The sequence below is a fragment of the Bos indicus genome, chromosome 16 (assembly GCF_029378745.1).
Source record: "Bos indicus isolate NIAB-ARS_2022 breed Sahiwal x Tharparkar chromosome 16, NIAB-ARS_B.indTharparkar_mat_pri_1.0, whole genome shotgun sequence".
NCBI lineage: Eukaryota > Metazoa > Chordata > Mammalia > Artiodactyla > Bovidae > Bos > Bos indicus.
The window spans coordinates 45,779,684-45,800,913 of record NC_091775.1 but is presented as its reverse complement, the minus strand read 5'-3'; the positions used below and the strand labels follow the sequence as shown (position 1 = coordinate 45,800,913).

General features: G+C 44.6%; 1 protein-coding gene across 6 annotated transcripts in view; it reads right to left on the bottom strand.

Annotated features, from left to right (window-relative positions):
• RERE (arginine-glutamic acid dipeptide repeats) overlaps positions 1–21,230 on the bottom strand; it is a 415,138-nt gene that overhangs the window by 72,010 nt on the left and 321,898 nt on the right. For all 6 annotated transcript variants that reach the window (XM_019976073.2, XM_019976075.2, XM_019976074.2 and 3 more), the window contains one exon: positions 19,715–19,813. In XM_019976073.2, the coding sequence (XP_019831632.2) occupies positions 19,715–19,813 (99 nt within the window). The remainder of the gene's footprint in view (positions 1–19,714; positions 19,814–21,230) is intronic.

Below are 21,230 nucleotides of genomic sequence, written 5' to 3'. Positions count from 1 at the left end.
ATGGGTTATCCCACTGCCTAGAAGTGGGCCTGGCAAGCAAGATTCGTATGTAAGCCTATAGCTTACAAATCAGCGTATGCAGACACCAAAGACTTTTCCCCCCTAGTTTTATTATTTATTTACTGGCTGCACTGTGCAGCCAACCAGGGATTGAACCTGCATCCTCTGCACTGGAAGCGTAGAGTCTTCACCACTTGACCACCAGGGAAGTCCCCCCAAGATATTCTAATGGGTATGTGGATTCAGTTTTAAGGGAATTCATTTCCAGAACTTCAACTTTCATATATTTTCTTTCCTAAAATTCATCTGCCTGAGAATACACCCTTGTGGGCAAGGTGCAACTCTCCTCTCCTGCCTCCTCCTTCACAATCATCCTCCTCTCACTTCATCACAAAGGCCTCCCTCTTTCCCATCCAGATGGCCAAGAGGCAACACTGCTTCACGCACGAACTCTGGGCTCTGAACAGAGGGTCAATTCAAGACACCATGAGCAACGCCAAGGTCACAACTGGAAGCCTCATGCAGGTCAGGTACTTTCCAGCAGAAGCTCATGGAGATGTCATCTGGTATATCAATGAAAATCATATCTGATGATAAATTACAGTTTTTGATTATGGAAGGAATTCAATAAATGAGTGACAAAACTATCCTATTTATGTAAACAAGGTTTCTGAGCACTTACAAATAAGTGAGGAATGAGAATAACACGATGCAGAATACGGTCTCATCTCAACAATAAGTAATAGTCATACAAAAACTAATGTGTTTAAAAAACTGAGTTATTTAATTTCCAACAAACATTAAGCAGAAACTAAAACTTTTATCAACTAATATCTTGTTGTTTTGATCAACTGTGCACTTATAATTATTACAGCATAATCAGAGAGGATTTTCTTTTAACACTTAGAGCTTTATTGCTAAAGAAAATAACAGCACACACATTTCTGTTTTCGAGAGTATGAAAAGGTGATCTGACAACACACTCTCAAGCACAAAATGCTTTACATCAAGGAGAAGCAGATTGGAAAATTATTAGTTATAGGTTTAAAGTGGAGAAAGATAAATTGTCAAATATTACTGCTAAAAAGGAGCCCATTCGTGTATTTTAAAAAATATATGATAATGGTTATAAATAATGATGGCATTCAAATGCAGTCGATCTATTTAAAAGAGTGATGGGACAGTCTTATTTCCAAATGTCAGTATTTATGATATGTAAGAAAGCACATGCTTATGATGAAAAGAGTACATGCCAACTTAAACTAGGGAGGGAGTATATGGCTTTTTAAGCAAAGCTTTTTTAAGGGGCTTTATGGGGAAATTTTGTCTAACTTTGTACCTAAAAGAAAGACCAGAATTCTTTGGGTACTGGACATATGCCACATCTCAACTAGGTTTATCAGACTCTGGTTTTAACTCACAGAATTGAGTGTTTCTAGGGTTATTAGAAACACTTTCTAGAACCCAGAGATATGGCACCACTGAAGACCCCACACTATGTGACTGTTGTTCCCCTGAGGTAAAGGCCCTTCTTTCTCTAAATTCCAAAACTGCTATGGCACTCCTCTGTTTAGAAGAATAAAGAGTTCAGACTCCTCAGTGCTCATTAAGAGTGCTCAGGGACCTCCGTCTTATCACTTGGGCCTCAGATCCCACCAGACACAAGCACCTGAGTCAAAGGCTGTATTAAAGTGGATTCTGAGGTTTCATTTCAGCTCAGGGGGAACACAGTGCCGTGTTAAACAACGTCTATGAGAAATGCAGGGAGAAGGAAGGGGTGGTCCCTGTGTGGCCCCTGCCTCAACGGAAGCCAGGCCCCCGCTGCTCCTGAACATGCCCTGACCTCTCCCATGTCTGCATCTCCCGCCATGAAGGGATTCTGGGCAATGTTGCCATGAAGCTGCTCTGGGGCTGGACTACGGGGTCGGGATTTCTGAGTATCTTCACTGACCACTGGCGTAACCCTGAACACATATGTTCACCACTGCACGCCCATGTTCTGTCACCTTCCTTCATTCTTCCAATGTTCCGCGTACCCCACGACAGAACTTCCCACATTCTGCCTGGCACAAGGCTCTAGGCACCCACGTCCATCACTGAATTTCTCTCCATGCAGTGCGGAGGTCCTGTGGGGCCATCTGGCAGAGTCTTTTGGACATACAAGTCAGGCATTTTGTTTCTTCAATGACAAACTCTATTATCAGCACCTGAGCCTTTCAGGGCCAGAAGAGCTCTAATTATTTAGTTAATACTTGATTTTTCAAAAGAAAATCAATGAATCTCCAAAGAATGAAAACTGGTTCCAGGCACAGACTCAACCAGAAATGGGCAGGCTTACCCACACTAATGCTTTTTCCCACCAAATTTTAATGATGTCACAAGTGGGTGGTTTTCTTTAGACAGATGGGGAGTCATCTGAGAATAGTAGAAGTGATGGGAGTGGGTAGGAAAAAAATAAAGAGGAGAAACTAGAATTTCTTGGTTTTCTTCAAATTGTGAACCAAAAAAAAACACACAGGACACAATGGCAGTGAGCATTCAGACGAAATCTCTCCCACCAGCAGCGGGTTTCTTTTCCTGGTTAATCTGAGGACAGCTTGGAGACCTGGGATTGGCTTTCATGGCCTCTCTCCCACTGCCTTGACCATGGGAAGGTGTGATTGTGGGGGCGGGGGTACCTTCCACTGTCCAGGATGGTGAACAGAGGGGAAGAAACTCTTGTGGTCTAATAAAAGGATGAAAGAAATGTTCTCCATGATGAGGAAATGAATCCTTTACTTATTAAGCTCCCTCATGCCTTTTTTTTTTCTTTTAATGTCTGTTTGATAAAAATACATCATACCAAGGAGCCATCAAAGAAAAGAAAACTACAGTGAAATGTGACAGGAACTCCAGAGGCTGGATGGAACCGCCTGTTGGGTTTAGCCACAGCCTCTCCCCTATTTCCCCTCCCAGCCACAGAGAGCATTCAACCAAAGCGGGCAGAAGATCACCAGGGAAAGTTTCAACAAGCACCAGACCCTTGTTGTCTAGCCTTTCCCCTAATCCAAAGTCATGAATAAAGGTTTACAGAATCTTTTTGGCATGTGAAAATACTCTATTATGTCCCCCATACTAGAATATGCACATCTCTGCATGACAAACACACGGACTTCACGTGACAAACACATGAACTTCAAGCAGACAACCTAACTCTTGCTTTTGTAGCAAAGTTCCCACTTCTCCTTTCAGCAAAACTCAGTCTGTCCTAAGCTCACCGAAAGCTCCTGAGCCCTGAGGGTATTTATGTAGTCCTGACAAGGAACAGTTTACGGGCAATTAAGACACGACCCGGAAGATCACCAGATGGGGGACAAGTAACATGAATTATTAGAAAAACACCTATCGTTCTTCCTGAACTGACCTGAGCTCTCAGGGGCATGGTCTGCCCAGACTTGCTCAGCAGAAGGTGCTTCGGAACAGGAAACGCTGCTCCCCTGCAGAAGGCAGAGCCTGGGTGCCACTCGTGTACTGTCTTCACAGCATCTACCCAAATCACCTTACTGGTGTTCATTTATTTGTCTCTGTCCCCCCCCCCCCCCCCCCACAGAATGTAAGTGCCATGAGAACAGTGTGTCCACTGCTAACTTCTATCTGGAGAACTTAGGGCCTTGTGCACAGTTCAATGACCAATATTTGTTGAGTGACCAAGGAAACAAACAGCGCGATATATTCTGAAGCCAACAATCCATCCTGTGATCTTACATTTTAGATATTTTTCTAGTCATAGAATCCTGCCTGGTCACCATCTGCCTCCATCTTCAAGCTCTATGTATTAATCCAGCTCAGCTCAATTTACCACCGGCTGAGCCTCACTGCCGAGGAAGCCAGTGTGAGACATGCACTGCCCCTTAGGAAGCACATCACTCAGCAGACCAGTGCTTGGGGGCCACCTCTCAGTCTCCCCAGCGCCATCACCCATAGCCCAAGCTTCCCTCCCACCCCTTCCCCATTACTCTCCTCCCATCCCTACCTCTGGCTTGGGACATCTCACCCTAGCATCCCCCAACTGGTTCTTTATATCCTAGAGTTACTGTCTCTCCCCCCACCCCCGTTCTCCAAGCGCCCTAACCCCCAACGCCCCCCTTCATCAGCAGCTTCACACACGGTGCACACAGCATCGTCCTCCCCGCTCCAGTGATAGGGCCAGCAGCTTGGTTCTACGTATGTTCCTCAACTCCAGCAAAGACAAGCCTGTCTGAGAGCATCATCCACAACCTTTCCCCTCATCATAACATCAACCAACCAAGCCAGCCTCTCACTGCCTATCAGCGAGCCAATACCGAGCTAAAAGTCCCTTTCTCTACCCTGCCTTCTGACAGCACTCTCAGGAACGTGAAAAACCTTTGCCCAGAGCTGCTCGCAGCCACAATTCCTGGTGCCCCCTCCTATCTTCCAACCTAGCCATCCACTTATGACTGGACATCTGTGAAAACCAGAAAACTGCTTTTCTTTACTAGTGCACAGTCACTGTGAATCCCACAAAAGCCTCTTCTCCTTGACTCGTGACTTCCAGCCCTTCGACTCCGCTGCCACTTCTGCCCTGGTTCCCTGAGTTCTGGATCCGGACTGGACTAACAGTTACTCCAGCAACACCATCAACACTGCTACACATGCCTCCGCATCCTGACCTTGGACCAACTTTCTACCCAATCTTCCAATTAAGTTATGTCAAAGTCAACCCCAGCCCTATCACTGCCCCCATTAAAAAATACATAATCATTCCTCATATCCTACCAAGACAAACACAATGGTTAACAACAAATGAAACAGGACCCAAATCTTCCTCCTGCCTTTCAACTATTCCTTTCCTGACTCTGTACTAAGTGGCTCCATCACTTTGTCCAGTCTTCCGCACCTCAACATAAAAATTCCCTCAGTCTCTTCTCTTGCTGCACGGTCTCCCCTGGCAACCTCAGCAGATCCTGGCCCTGCCACTTGCTAGCTCTGTGATCCTCAGCAAGCTAATTAACCTCTTCAAGTTCAGCTTCCTTAACTATGACCCCCTCTGTACATGAGAAAGTTCTTCTATCTTTAGACCTCCATACCTAACTGCGACACCCACCTGTATCTTTTACAATCACTTCAAATTCAACATAAACTCTCCTCCCCTCCCCGAAGCAACTACTCTTGATTGCAGGGTTTTATCAGCTGTACCAGCAGCCTCCTCCCTTGCACCAAAACACAATGTCTGAACAGCATCTCTCAACTTTTTCCTTGCTCCCTATTTCCAATCAGCTGGGCTTCTCCAGACAGGCCAAGCAGTGTAGCAGGTGAAGAGCTGGACTCGGGCACAAGGCTGGGCTGGCAAAGCAGGCTCTACGAACCGCGCTGTGACCTCAGCAAATTTCTCCCTCCTGGCAGTGACCCAGCTTCTCCATGTGCAGAATGTCCACAAATGAGTCACCTCGCGCCACGCTCTCGGCACAGCACCTGGCACATAACAGAGGTCTTACTATAGCTCCTCGGCCTCTCTTAATCCCTGCTCTTGCTTCTCAGGGCCTCCACCACAGTCTTTCTCAATCTCGGCTGCAGAGCAGAACCCCAGCACCCTAACTATATCCCAGGGGGAAGTAAAATCAGTCTCTGGGGCAGACCCATGTCTCCTGTGGGTGTATGTGATAAACTTTCTTGTGTGGTTCCTGTGTGTGTGTGTGTGTGTGTATGTGTGTTAAAGTTTCCTGTGTGGTTCCAGTGTTCAACCAAGGTTGAGTACCACTGCTGTAAACTCAGAGCTCTCAAAATCTTCCACCAGGATTGCAGACTTCACCCAGTCTTGTGGTTCTCAGGGCCGAGAATATGGGCGCCTGGGTCCCACCTCAGACAGAGACTCTGACTCAGAGCGCAGTCTGGGCACTGGGACGTTTCAAGTTCTCCGGGTGATGTTAATGTGCAGCCAGAACCACGACTCCCTCTCTACCACTTCCATCCACCAGTCCCTGTCACTGCCAGATGAATTTTCAGTGACGGTCCCAGTCCTGCCATTCCCCACACTCAAATATATGTAATTATTCCGTATTTCCTATTAAATTCAACACAAACTTCTCTTCCCATAAAGAGTGGATGGCTTCAAGTCACCCATCTTATCCACTCAACCACCTACAGCATCCTTCAACTGGGCAACCAGCTACTGACCAGCCACCCACATTCTTTAAACCTTTGTTCTTCCATTAAAATCTAGGGTGTCCGCCTGCTGAAACCCCATCTATACTTCAAGGTGCCTCCTCCTCAGAGCCTCACCCAATCTCCCTGCTGGAAAACAGAGCAGACTGGGTTCACCCCTTGGTCTTCCATGGATCAGCTCACAGGATCAGGAGGAGATGAGGCACTAGAAGCAGGCGTTCACTGTGGGCCTGCTCTCTCCTCTCTGGTGCCTGTGGCGACAATGTCCGACTCAAGTGCCCATTTATACCCGCGGCCAGGATCAGTCAAGGATGCCACACTGCCAGGCAATTATCAAGGTGAGTGGTGCCTCCTGCAGAGATCTCAGCAGTTAAAGAAGAGATGATGTTTATTTGTCTAAAGTCCCCAAGAAGTTCCCCTCTTGTTAGATAAAGAAATCAATACCATTTTTAAGTCTTGTTTCTAAAAATCTCAGCTAAATACAAAACACATCACTTAACAGTAAACAGAGGATGAAGGGGTCTCACCAATACTCAGCAGAGCCTTGCACATAGCAGATATGGAAATGCAGTGGAATTCAATGTGATAGAAGGTGAAAAAGAAGCCCTTTGTCTTTCCTATTCCCTGTATAATATTATCTAAGGAACATCTAAAGTTGGTTACCCAGACACTGATGATGATGACATGTGATTTGGGGCTCTAAGAACCCTTTTGTATTCATCAGAAGGAAAGGGCCTCTCCCATACATGCATGTCCTCATAACAATGGAATCCTCCACTGCCTAAAATTATTCCAAACCAGCTGAGGATAACATAGTGTGATGCTTAACAACTGAATGATCCCTCTGAAAATTAGCCTAAAAGCAAGAAAACAGATCCCTGGAATGTTTGACATGGGGTTTTACAGAAAGTTGAGAGGAGGAGACAGAACAAGCGAAGAACGAAAAATGTGAGCTGATTACAAAGTCAGAGCTCTAATGAGGAAAACAAACCACTAAGGTCAGGCTGCTCTGGGCTCAAAAACCTGGGAAGCTGGCAAAGAAGCTGGGCTGTCCTTCAGGACGATCTGAAAGTATCTTCTAACTTTTGTTATATTACTGCTAAAGACTGGAGAACAGCATTTCCAAGCACTGGAAGGAAGGTACTAAGTATGCAGAGTCCACCCCATTCTTTAAGCAGCTTCAGGAGTCTGAACAGCTTCATCTGATGCCATCAAGGGGCCCAGGTGGTGTTCTGCTGGGGACACGGGAGAGCACAGAGCCCAGGGCCTTCCACAAGCAAAGCTTTTTGACTTGTAGGTGAATGTCATATGGGTCTGGGGTCCGGGTCAACTGGTTCCCTTACTAAAGACCATAGTCAAATTCATTTTCTAAAACTTTCCTTTCAAAAACAGATAACTGAAACTCTTTAGCTCTGTTACCCAAAAGTTGAGAGGCCCAGACAGAATAGGGAAACGGCTAATTTATGCTAATAGTGCCTGTTTGGAAAGCAGCTTACTAGTAAATGTGATACCTCCACAGACTCCAACACCAGAGGCTTCCAGAGAAGACTCGGGGCTGCTCAGAGGAGGAGGGAGACTGAAGCAATGTGAAGCAAATCCACTGAACACGGATCAGTCTTTCCTCCCACTCTGGCAGAGCACATAATACTCATTACTGTGCATCTCTGTAGTCTAGAAGGTTCTCCTTTATTACTGCTGATGGGAAAGATTAGGAAAAAAATAAATTCATAATCAAAACCTACAAATTAGCTGCAAGGGGAAACCTAGAACCCTTAGTACTAAGAAGACGTGTGAGTACGCAGGTGTCCACCTTTTCATATTTCTTATCCAGAGATGATTTAGAAAAAATATCTGCCCATGTTTTCCTGGAAGTAAAAGGCTGGAGGTGGGGCAGTAGCCCGAGACTGGCATCAGATCCAGTTTCCGGTTACACAAACCTGTCAGCCATCACAAAGTTCCTCCTCCTCTCCTTATTTCTCAGATAAGAAAACTAAGACCCAAGTGGAGACCCAACGTCCTTGTGGTCACCAGTATGAGGACCGTCACCTGGGCCTTCTGCTCTTGGGCCAGCATCTTCTCCTAAACCACCGGGCCTCCTCCTGCCTGTGCCCCTACCTCCACCCATAGTGAGTGTCCAGAGAGGAGTGGGAGCGGCCACCCTGAGCTTCCACCTCCCCCAGCATCCAGGGTCTGTCTCAGTCGTGCTCACGGTGCCCCGGGAGGATGTGGACCAACACAGGAAAGCAGCAGTGACTCTCCATGTCCAAGGTATCCTCCACCTACCTGTAGGATGGAGATCTTCCTAGTTCTGCGGGGGTCGTAATTTATGACCATTTAATAAAATGATCCAGAATGACAGAGTATACACGGTAAAAAAACAAAACAGGCTCTAGGCACAGATTTTAAATGTTGAATGCGGTGTTGGTAGGCTTTCAGCCCTCAGGACACATAATGTAATTTCAGTCATTCACCAGGATCCTCTGACTCTGCGGTTCTTTCTCACTTGCGGCTTTCGCTGCCGCCGCCTCCTCCTCATGGGTTCTGTGGTGTATCAACTTGACAGTTCTGTTTCCTACTGCTGGGATCAATTACATGGAGTCTAGCTCTCTAGCAAGGGGAAAAAACACTCCTAAAGTGCCCAAATAGTGGGAGCATACCTGAGGTTTAGAGGAATCCTGACAGGAAAAATATATTACCCACATCTCACATCTCTGTGATTACAAAACAAGACCACCCAAGACACAGAGTTCTGAGGGCAGGTGGGTTAGTCCAAGTGGTTAGATGAATACTGGGCAGTGCCCTTCTCTCCCTCTGTCACTCGCTCACAGCAGAATGTTGCAACCACACGTGTCAGTAAGTATTAAGTGATGCAAGGAATAGGCTCTTAAAATCAGAGTCTACAAAATTAGAAAATGATTGCTTCTTGGTAGGAAAGCTATGACAAACCTAAAGACTGCGTTAAAAAGCAAAGACATCACTTTGCCGACAAAGGTCCGTATAGTCAAACCTATGTACAGTAGTCATGTATAGATGTGAGAGCTGGAAATAAAGAAGGCAGAGCACTGAAGAATTGATGCTTTCAAACTGTGGTGCTGGAGAAGATTCTTGAGAGTCCCTTGGAAAGCAAGGAGATCAAACCAGTCAATCCTAAAGGAAATCAACCCTGAATATTCACTGGAAGGTCTGATGCTGAAGCTGAAGCTCCAATACTTTGGCTGCCTGATTTGAACCAGCTGACTCATTGGAAAAGACCCTGATGCTGGGAAAGATTGAAGGCAGAAGAAGAGGGCAACAGAGGATGAGATGGTTGGATGGCATCACTGATTCAATGGACATGAACTTGGGCAAACTCTGGGACATGGTGAGGGACAGGGAAGCCTGGAATGCTGCAGTCCATGGGGTCACCAAGAGTCGGGCACGACTTGGCGACTGAACAACAAGAAAATAAAACAGACAACTGGAAGGAGTTGGCTGCTCCTTCCAAGGGAAGCTACCAAGAAGAAAAGAGCAGGGAAGCGTCCACATAACACTGCTGGAGTCTAAAGATGCTCTGGCCTCACACAGGATGACTCAGAAGTCCTCCTTGACTGTATTCAGTGTCAGGGGCCAGCTCCACTGAAGTGGTCTGAGGATCTGGGGACTTGGGGGGAGGGGGAATATCCTCTACTATTCAACCCAGTCAAACAATGTTTTCTGATGACCAACTTTGCTCCAGGCCCTGGGCCACATTCTGGGGATACAAGACTCTAGCACTTGGCGAACACACTAGGTACGTCACTTAAGGTCTTGTTTCAATCTGTCTTCTCCACTAGAATGTCAGCTCCATGAGGACAGGGGGTTTGTTCCTTCTGTTCCCTGCTGTTATCACCGACACACACAGTGGTACCTGGCATTGTGCTGGTGCTCCCTGGACATTAATGAAATAAATGAATGACTTCTGACCAGTAATCTAAAATGAGAACTGAACGAGTATCCTGGTGAACAGCATGAAGGACTCATCCTGTCTTCAGGCTCACTTGCCATCTCTTCTCTCTGCCAAGCCCCAATACCAAACTCAACAAGCCCAAAGCTGGAGACACAGACCTGGGCCTGAACACTAAGGTGAGATCCAACTGCGGAAACTGTCTTTCTTCTTTCTGACCACCAAACACATTCTGCTTCCTAACACCTCAGTGCTCTGCCATATAGGTGTGGATAATGCACTGGAATTTACCCATATAAACATAACTTTGGAAAAATGTCCTAAAGCAAGTGCTGAAACATAATTGGTTATCACTTGGCAGTATGCAGGGTTATCAGGAGAAGAATAAGCACATAACACTACTGGGGAATACAAAAACCAGGCTGGCACCTCAGTGAACACAGCAATTGGGGGCCACCAAGGCCATTACTACTTCTACCTCAGAGAGACTAGATTTAAGACACAAGTGGGCCAAGAGGAGACAGCTTTCATGAGTTCAGTTCAGTTGCTCAGTTGTGTTCGACTCTTTGTGACCCCATGAACTGCAGCACGCCAGGCCTCCCTGTCCATCACCAACTCCCGGAGTCCACCCAAACCCATGTCTACTGTGTCAGTGATGCCATCCAACCATCTCATCCTCTGTCATCCCCTTCTCCTCCTGCCCTCAATCTTTCCCAGCATCAGGGTCTTTTCCAATGAGTCAGCTCTTCGCATCAGGTGGCCAAAATACTGGAGTTTCAGCTTCAACATCAGTCCTTCCAATGAACACCCATGACTGATCTCCTTTAGGATGGACTGGTTGGATCTCCTTGCAGTCCAAGGGACTCTCAAGAGTCTTCTCCAACACCACAGTTCAAAAGCATCAATTCTTCAGCGCTCAGCTTTCTTTATAGTCCAACTCTCACATCCATATATGACCACTGGAAAAACCATAGCCTTGACTAGACAGACCTTTGTTGACAAAGTGATGTCTCTGCTTTTTAATATGCTGTCTAGGTTGGTCATAACTTTCCTTCCAAGGAGTAAGTGTCTTTTAATTTTATGGCTGCAATCACCACCTACAGTGATTTTGGGAGTCCCCCAAAATAAAGTCAGCCACTGTTTCCACTGTTTCCCCATCTATTTGCCATGAAGTGATGGGACCGGATGCCGTGATCTTAGTTTTCTGAATGCTGAGCTTTAAGCCAACTTTTTCACTCTCCTCTTCCATGAGTTACTTCCTCTCAATGTAGGTTCCCCCTCACTGCAATCTTTTTTTTTTTTTAAACCTCTTGTTTCCTTCCCTAATCCTGAATTCTAGCTACCAGGCTAATAAGGTGTGTTTCACCTGTGAAAATGTAAGGCTCCAATGTCACTGTACACAAAGTGTTCCATGCATACACAATGAAAATTGATTTCAGTTCTGTTGCTAAGAAACTGCAGAAGGAAAGGGTTTTTCCAGCCTCTTCATTTATAAAGTAACCACTTTGTCTATCGGAGAACAAATGCATCTCTCAAGTCCCCTCATGCCTTGCTCTCATTTTTAAAATGAACAGAGAAAGATGATGGAGAGTGGCTGAAAGTACATGCTATCTTCATTTTTTTTTCACGTCCTTGAAAATGAGATGGAAACATGGTTTCAATAACCCACTGCTCTCATATTTATTAATCTTTCAGGCTGAAGATTCTGCCCAACACTGCCCCATTTCAAGCAAAAATGAAAAATGTCCCATAGAAATTACTCTTTGATTTTAAAAGGTTAGCCTGGGCAGTGAGAACTAATTTATGCTATGCTTGTATTCCATGTGGGGTTACTTCCCAGGTCTCTGTCCTATCCTACATTGCCCCAAGGCCCAAACACGTACACGTGCATGAACAAGAAAACACACTCACACACAGCCCAAGAGAACAGCACAATGCACTGCTAGGTTTCTTAAAAACAAAAACAAAAAAACACTAAAATTAGGGCTTGGGATAAGGAACGTGAAAACATACTTGTTAAAGAAAATGAAAAAAAAAAGTTCTTGTTTAAAAAGAGAGAAACAGGCATACTAACTTTGAGCACACCATAAAGAGGAAGCCTAGAAAGCAATAAAGCCACATATGTGAAAGGCAAGGTCACAGCTGAATTTGTAGATTTAACCCAGAGGCAACTTCTACTGATATGAAACAATGAAATAAATTTTTGAAATATCTCTCCCCTTCCAATGCTTGGCTTATTTAATTTACTAAAGGACTCTAAAGTACAGTTCTTTTCACAGCTTGTTACACAGTAGAATCTTTCTGCAAACTGACAAAATTGATTGTCTTACACCAACTTTTCTACACATATAATTGATTTTTAATTTGGTGTCTCATTTCCAAAAGGACTTGACAATAAACTCCACTCTATCCACACTATTGACTTCTTTAAACAAGAGTTTGATTCAAAGTCTGATGGGAGTCAATTACAGAAAAGATAGTTTAGTTTCACTAATATCTGAAACATTAGGCAAATTTTACCCAAATGTACATCTTCCTTTTTTAATAGTAAGGCCTGATTCTTACCATGGACCATAATAAGAATACGTAACATGAGCAACATGTATTTTACTTATACGTACAATGTATGGCAACACACATTATAATTCTTCCTTTTCTTTTTTCTACTCTCATATCTAAGGATTAAGCTGTTCATAAGAAACGGTTACCAATTTAGTTTAAAATGAGAGGAAGGGTAATCAGTAGGGAGAAAAAACTACTTTCATCCAATTTAAAATTTACTGAGTACATATTATGAGTTGCACTAAATACAGCATATCTATATTTCGGGTTCTAAGCAAACCGTAAAAAATTTCAGATTAAGATTTCTTTAGAAAGTGAGGATTTTAATGTTATGATTCAATTTATGTAAGTTTACAATGACATAAAATGATGTAGGTACATGAAACAAAGTACTTTGAAGAGAGTATGAAACAAGGAAAATGTGAGATGGTGATGAGGTTTCAACTTCCCTTTAATGTTTTTATAATAATGGTCTCACAGGAGAGAAAGAGCCACATAAAATTTAAAAAAGAAAAAGAAAATGAATGGATTCATACTGGATGACCTACAGGTTCATCAACATTTCTTGAAAGACTATATAAAATGTTCCACAACTTTGGAAACTGGACCATTCTTTTTATTTTTTTGGACCATTCTTAAAATAAATATAATTCAATTAAGCCTTCTCCTATATTTAATGTTATATACCTTTAAAACCGAACACGAAGATTACGGACATCCTAAAGCTTACATCTGCAAGTAGGTAATCGTGGGCTGTAGGCACCCCACCCTGCCCCCGCAGCTTTCACCTCCACCACCTCCTGCTGCTGGAGGGACTTAACTTCGTTTCTGCTGTGAATTCCATTTTCTACAGCTGCCACACAAACAGTAAATAAAATTCATTGTATTTTTGCCCCACTAAGCAGCTCTGTCTTCTGGCACATCCAGATGCCTGGCTTGAAAATAGTGAACAACGAAAACAATGTTTTATTGAGCAAACATTCCAAAAAGGCCATAACAAAGGCCTCGGAAGGTGCTGCTAAAGAAAGACACTGTGGCAAGGGCTTTGTGTCCTCCATCTGAGTAATCCTTGACCAGTGGCCTGGGTTCATTGGATTACAGATATTCAGAGAATTAGTCTCCCATGTCATGTCAACTTCAAAAGAAAGACTTCCATTTATGTTTATGATAAATGGAGTTTTAAACTGAAAGATGGTTCAGATGTTTTAAAATTTATGAATCTGTAAAATCCATGTACATGACCAATTAAGGTTTATTGTCCCCACGGATTAACGCTTTTTGGATAAAAAATTCCAGAGGTTATCTGTATCTAGGTTGTTCACCTCAATGTATTACATCAAAGTTGATATGAAATATTTAAAGGGAACCATATTTCAAGATGGGGCTTTCTAGGTGGCGCTAGTGGTAAACAATCTGCCTGCCAATTCAGGAGAAGCAAGAGACACTGGTTCCACCCCTGGGTCGGGAAGACCCCCTGGAGTAGGAAATGGCAACCCACTCCAGTATTCTTGCCTGGAGAATTCCATGGACAGAGGAGCCTGGCACGCTATAGTCCACAGGGCTGCAAAGAGTCAGATACGATTGAGGGACTGAACACACACACATATTTCAAGATAAAAGTTACAGTTGAAAGTGAAAGCTTTGGTCACTCAGTCGTGTCCAACTGCTCGCAATCCCATAGACTGTAGCCCACCAGGCTCCTCTGTCCATGGAATTCTCCAGGCAAAATACTGGAGTGGGTTGCTATTCCCTTCTCCAGGGGATCCCACCCAGGAATTCAACTCGGGTCTCCCGCATTGCAGGCAGATTCTTCACCATCTGAGCCACCAGGGAAACCTCCAAAAGTTACAGTTACCCAAGATGAAATGGAAGCACTCTGCAGGGACATCCAAAGCAACACAACCTCTCCCTTATGTAACACCTGGAATTATGCCCAAAGCTATTTCTGCATGAAAGTAATTCCTGAAACACAGCAAAGTGGATGGGAAGCAAAGGGTGAAACGCACAGCTCAGAGAGGCACCCAATCTTACAACCTTGCAAGGCAGGCCAAACTCCACAAGGAAAATGCAGGCCCTGAATTTTGAAAAGAATTCAATTAGCACCCCCAGTATTTCCATAATCAACAGCTGAATGCTAATTAAGAGCACAGCACCAAGCAAGCAATGGAATCCCAGTGCAATAAGCAACAACACAAGGGCGCAAATGCTCCCTTCAGCCTGCATGCATAAACAAACAGAATTAATAACTACCCGAGCATGGAAGGGTGGCTTAATCTGTTTCGATTAGGCGCAGTTCAGCCCTGGGGCTTTTGTGTTATATTTAAATGTGTTCATCATGTTTAATTAAAAACCTAATAATCTAGGGTTGTTGTTTTTTTAAGTTCTGATCTGTACTTTCCTCTTCTTTCTCTCCCTGAGTTCTACTGATTTGGATGGTTTCCTGAAAAGGAACAATATTTTTAGCATGCTGTAAGTGAAACTGGCTAACCAGCAACATCATTCTCCAAGGCAGCAGCCAGTCACTGACATGGGTTCCATCCTAGCCCATGTTAGGGGTTCAATAAGCTTCTTGAATTAAAGCAAAAACACTCCTCTGATCTGACCTGGTTTATTTAGCCTGAAAGACTTCCCCATGAGCTAGCTACCAAGGTGTTTCCAACAGTCTCTCCTCTAAAACAGAGTTCTTTTGTCATTTGGCTTAGAATTTGACAGAAACTGGCACAAACCTGGCTTCAGTTCAATAGAATTTAAAGTATCTCAGCCCTAAGGCAACTTCAATAAGAAATACCATATCTGTAACAACACATCAAGTGTCTAAGGAATTACTGAGAGGAAGTGTGAAATGAAAGGCCTCCTGTTGTTTAATTCTGAGGCCTAAGATCTCAAGAATTAATCGTTATCTGAAAGACCTCAGAAGAAGAGGTCCGGTGATAGTGCTAACCATAATTTGGGAACTTTTCTCAAAAGTAAACTTTTAAGGTTTACTTTTATATGCATCACTGGATTCATATAAAAGTTTTTCTCCTTGGTGCTGATGCATAATTATTAACCATTAAATGCTGGATTGAGGACAGTGTCAATTAGAGTGAAGTTTAAAACCAATCATCTTAAATAGAGTTGTCAATACTCAAGTGCCTCAAAGGCAGAGACATTACTTTCACCATCAGAAAGTCCTCACTCTTCACAAGTCTACAAACTAGAAGGACAACCAACTTAGAAATAAAGACCGTGAGGAACAAAGCTGTCACGATGCAGCACAGAGGCTTCAGGAGCGGCCAATAAAGGATGCAGACCTAGTTCAGCAGCGGAGTGCCTTGATGCTGAACCTTAGGGTCTGGGTTGGCAAGAGAGAGAGAGGAGTCTGTTCCCAGGGCAGAAGACCCACAGGGTCAGGAGGTTCCCACTGTCAGCACAGCCAGGGGTCCCATGGCAGGTGCTCCCTGCCAACCCTCTCACACGGTGCTCCATTCACGTCTGTGCAAAGGAAAGCAAGTGCATCGATGCTGGAGTCGGGTCAGATGCTGGGCAGCTGGTCAAACTGATATACTGGAGCCAATGAAATTCAAACATAACTAGAGCATCCAAGTATACAGAACATTAAGAGGGACAAAAGAGGCAGGTTCATGTATTTATTTGAGTTCAGGCCCATTTACTTTGCTTAAATCTTCTGATTCCTGGGGTGAGAAAATGTGGGAGTTTCAGCAGGAGGGGTGGCAGGTTAAGAGCAGTGCTGGTTTATGTGCCCTACTGCCACATAAAACGATTCAGAGAGGTGATCTGGACAGTTCAGGTGAGGCTTCCCTCAGCCTATCAATTACTCAATCACCCTCCCTCATTCCCTGTTGAGGTTTTAGAAAGTGAACTTAACTTCCTATGAGTAAGGGAACCATTTGATCCCTGGGCTCTGCAAGGGCTGGATGACTGCCAAAACATTTCTTAAAACTTACACTAAAACAAACATGGTAAAAATGAGCCCAGACTGACAAGGATGTATGCGGTTAGAGATGATTATCCCAGGCTGGGAGTGAGTGGCACTCTGGAGTCCTGCTTCACTTTTCAGAATCAAGCTGGGCTTTTCCCCATGTGTCAGGTTCCCGACCCTCCTTCATCCTACCATTTGCTGCATGTCCCCAAGAGGCAGCAGAGAGGACACTGCCCACCCTGCGTCTGATGTAAGCAAATGCTGTTGGGGAAGGAAGCCAGCTCTTTTCAGCAGGAATGTGAAAGGTCCAGAGGGAATGAAAGGTCAATGGAGGAGTGAATGAAGGGGGAGAGAGAAAGGAGCTGGGGAGGCAGGAGTGAAAAGGGAGGGACAATGGCGGGGCGGGGGTGGGCACATGAAGGTGGAAGGAGAGGAGAGACCAGACCAAGTGAGGAGCCTGAGTCTGGGAAGCAGCTGTCAGGGGACATCCGTGCTGACAGGCCCTAGGATGGGCCACTGTCCACGACTGTCCCAGCCTTTTCATCTCCTTATGTCTGTCTTTCACAAAGGCTTTGTGTAGAATTTAACATTTTTACCCATCAGATCTCTTACTTCTTCTCACATAAATAGGTCTACAGTGGGAAACAATATCCATGACTTTTTTTTTTAATTGAAGTATACTTGATTTAAATGTTGTGTTAATTTCTGTACAGCAGTGATTCAGTAATATAAATATAAATTTTTTTTATACTCTCTTCATACTCATTAGGATTTATCACATACCAAATCACTTTCACACCATACTCATTATGGTTTATCACAGGATACTGAATCTAAGTTCTCTGTACAGCACAGGGAACTATATTCAATATATAGGACCTTGTTGTTCATCTTTTTTATACATAGCAGTTTGTGTCTATTAATTCCAAACACCTAATTTATCCCTCTCCCACGCCATGTTCCCCCTTTGGTAACTGTAAGTTTGCTTTCTATATCTATGAATCTGTTTCTGTTTCATAAATAAGTTCACCCATGTCATATTAGACTCCACCTATAAGTGGTATCGTATATTTGTCTTTCTCTGACTTACTTCCCTTAGTATGATAATCTCTAGGCCCATCCATGTTGCTGCAAATGTCATTATTTCATTCTCTCTTAAGGCTGAGTAATGTTTCATCACACACACACACACACACACACACACACACACACACCCCCCACATCTCCTTTACCCACTCATCTTCTACGGGCATTCAGGTTGCTTCTATGTGTTGACTATTGTGAACAGTGGTGCGTGTATCTTTTCAAATTAGAGTTTTCTCTGGCTATATGGCCAGAAATGACTGGATCATATGGCAACTCTATTTTTAGTTTTTTAATATGTGACTTTTCAACACAGTTGAGTTTAACATTTTTACTTTGGCCACTGTCTCAAGGACAAAAGTTTGAGCTGTCTGCATCTCTTTACTAATCGGGTCAAGTTTCACATTCTCTATTTCAAAGCTGAGGCTTCACCAACACTCCTATGAACTGAGGGACCGCTGAGAAGGCTGGTGCTCTCTTATGGAAGCTTCAAGGACCATCTCACTATCTCGACCCCTCCTTGCTGCCTCCTGATTTTTCCCTCACTCCTCTCAACCCCTGCTGCCCTCATCCACAGCACCCCAGGGAAACCTCCCTGGGCACACACCCAGGATCTCACCACTTCTTATCACCACTGCTGCTGTGCCACTCGGTCACCCAGGCCTGGGCTCTCACACAGCCCGAAGCCACTCTTGCTTGAAGCAGCAGCCAGAGAGTCATTGGCAGATGGAGTCCCTGTGCTCAGAAGCCACTCACGCAGAGCAAACAGCAAGACTCTGAACACAGGTCTACCGGCCACCCGACCTGTGCCCCACCTCTCCTGCCGCTCTCCCCTCGGACATGTTCCTGCCTGTTCCTCCAACACGCCAGGTGCGCTTCCACCTTAGGGCCCTCAATATCCAAGGCTTGCCTCCTCACAGAAGCCAGGCCCCCATCTGGTTCACCCCCGCCCCCTGCCCATGGCTTTCCTCAGCACACACTGATTTACAGGTGGTCTCCCCTCTCGATGGGGGGCCCTGTGTTCCCCTTGATAGTGCCTAACATAGCACCTGGCACAGAACAAGCACTTGATAAAAACTGCTGAAAACATGAATGAGTGGGACCAGGAAACACTCTCCCATAGGCTATTCTTAAATACAGGCAAGGAATTCACAATCAATCAATATGTGTATCAGTGCCAGCCCTAATCTTAATCTCGGTCAGCCTCAAGGGCAAATGTCAAGTGGTGATGCTCATACTGAAGACTGTATTTGCAAAAGCACAAGAAATCTCCCTGCTTTGTGTAGCAATTCTTCTCCCCAAAGTCACAAGGTGGAGGAGAGCTTCATTAGAACTCTTTCTGCTGGGATAAAATCCATGAGTTAGAAAACATGTACTTCTGGGTACATTTCTATCTTCCCACTGTCGGACACGACTGAGCGACTTCCCTTTCACTTTTCACTTTCATGCATTGGAGAAGGAAATGGCAACCCACTCCAGTGTTCTTGCCTGGAGAATCCCAGGGATGGCGGAGCCTGGTGGGCTGCTGTCTATGGGGTTGCACAGAGTCGGACACGACTGAAGCGACCTAGCAGCAGCAGCAGTAACAGAATGAATATGAAAGATCTGATATTGATTTAAAGTCTATGTTTCCTGCTCTTGACTACTGTCCTTCTGCAGGTTAGAGACCCTAAGCAGACTTCACAACAAAAACAAGGTGCAGCCTTAATCTAAAGAGAGTATCAGCTGGTTCTAAAATGACTGAATCCTTCCTAACAGAAGGAGGTATCAAAAGCTAGCCTGCACCCAAACAAACCAACCAACCCAAACTAATTTTTTTAAAGAGCAACTATTTCCTCTCTTTCCATGACAGCTGGGGAAATCTTTCCCATTTTCTATGAAACAAATGCTGACTAAACTCAATTCTTTCCATACAATTATGAGGTTCAAAGGCTCTTTATCCTGACTGACAGATGCCACAGGCAGTCTGCAGCCATGACCGGATCCTGGGGACACGGTGAGCAGCACGCCCAGCCGCCCCTCATGCCCCAGAGCAGACCCGAGGCCGATTCCCGCCCGCTCACCACTTCGTCCTCGGTCCAGCTCTTCTCAATCAGCTTGGGCACAGGCTTCTTCACCAGCCGCTGCAGAGCTTTGCCAGCATCATAGCCACTTTCATGGAGCTAAAACAATAATGACAATTTTAGTTTGTTCATTGCACCAAATAACAGAACTGGAAGCAAATCAATAAAGAGGGGATCCTTCATTTACTCTAACAGAAGAGTCATGAGATGGGCACACAAGACTCAAGAGTTACTTCAGCCAGTGTCATAACTGGCTAATATCCAACCACTCCCTGGATCCAGCTGTTCTGGGAGAAGGACACAAGCAGGAGAGAGAACATTCTGGCAATGACAGGAACAAGATGAAGACCAACAGTAACATTTATGGAAAATTTAGCCTAGGCTGTTGCTAAAGCACCTTCCATGCACTCATTATCTTTCTTAATCCTATGAGGAAAGTATTCTCTCAGTTAATCTTATGGAGTAGGAACCCTCATCACCCATTTTATGGATGAGGAGACTGAGGCATGGAAAGGTCGAGTAAAGGTACTCACCCATACTAAGCCAGTAGGCAGTGGAGCCAAGACTCAAACCCAGCCTACATGACCCCTACTCTTGTCCCATTTCCCTCAAAGTGGTCTAAAGACATGACAGATTATGTTCTTTCCCATTAGCACATCTTAAGTCTTTCACCTATAATTTCACTAAAAAAAATCTCAAGTATCTAAATATAAAAACTTTAAATCTAATTATGTAACAGTATACTAACTTCTCAGCACATATAAATGAAGATGCTAGTTTATCTACATGCTCCTTTTAAGACTGGACTTTCTCTCTGGTCAAAACTGTTTTTTTTTGTTTTTTTTTTTTTTAAGATTTATTTATTTTTGGCTGTGCTGGGTCTTCATTGCTATGTGCAGACTTTTCTCTAGTTGTGGCAAGCAGGGGCTACTCTTGCAGAAAGTGAAAGTGAAAGTCGCTCAGTCATACCCAACTCTTTGCAACCTCCTGGACTATATACACTCCATGGTATTCTCCAGGCCAGAATATCCTCCCAACCCAGGGATCAAATGCAGGTATGCTGTATTGCAGGTGGATTTTTTACCAGCTGAGCCACAAGGGAAGCCCCTTGTTGTGGAGCACAGGCTCAAGAGTTGTGGCTCACTGGCTTAGCTGCTCTGCAGCATGTGGAATCTTCCTGGACCAGGAATCAAACTCATGTCCCCTGTATTGGCAGGCAGATTCTTAACCACTGGACCACCAGGGAAACACAGAATGTTTTTATACTCCATATCCTTTCTAACCCTGGGCAATGCTTGGCACCCCTGATCCCTCTCCATCTTGCAAAGATACGCCTGCCTTGGCTCCTATGACCATGTCCACCTCTGGTTCCTGAGTCTCCACCTGTGGACAATGAAGAGAAGGAGTAGAGAGAATGATCCTCCTGCTCATATCGACCTTCCCAAACTCTGGCTGTCTCTCCAGATTTCTCACCCGGGAATGCCCTTTCTTTCCAAAGTCTACTCTGATAGGAGCA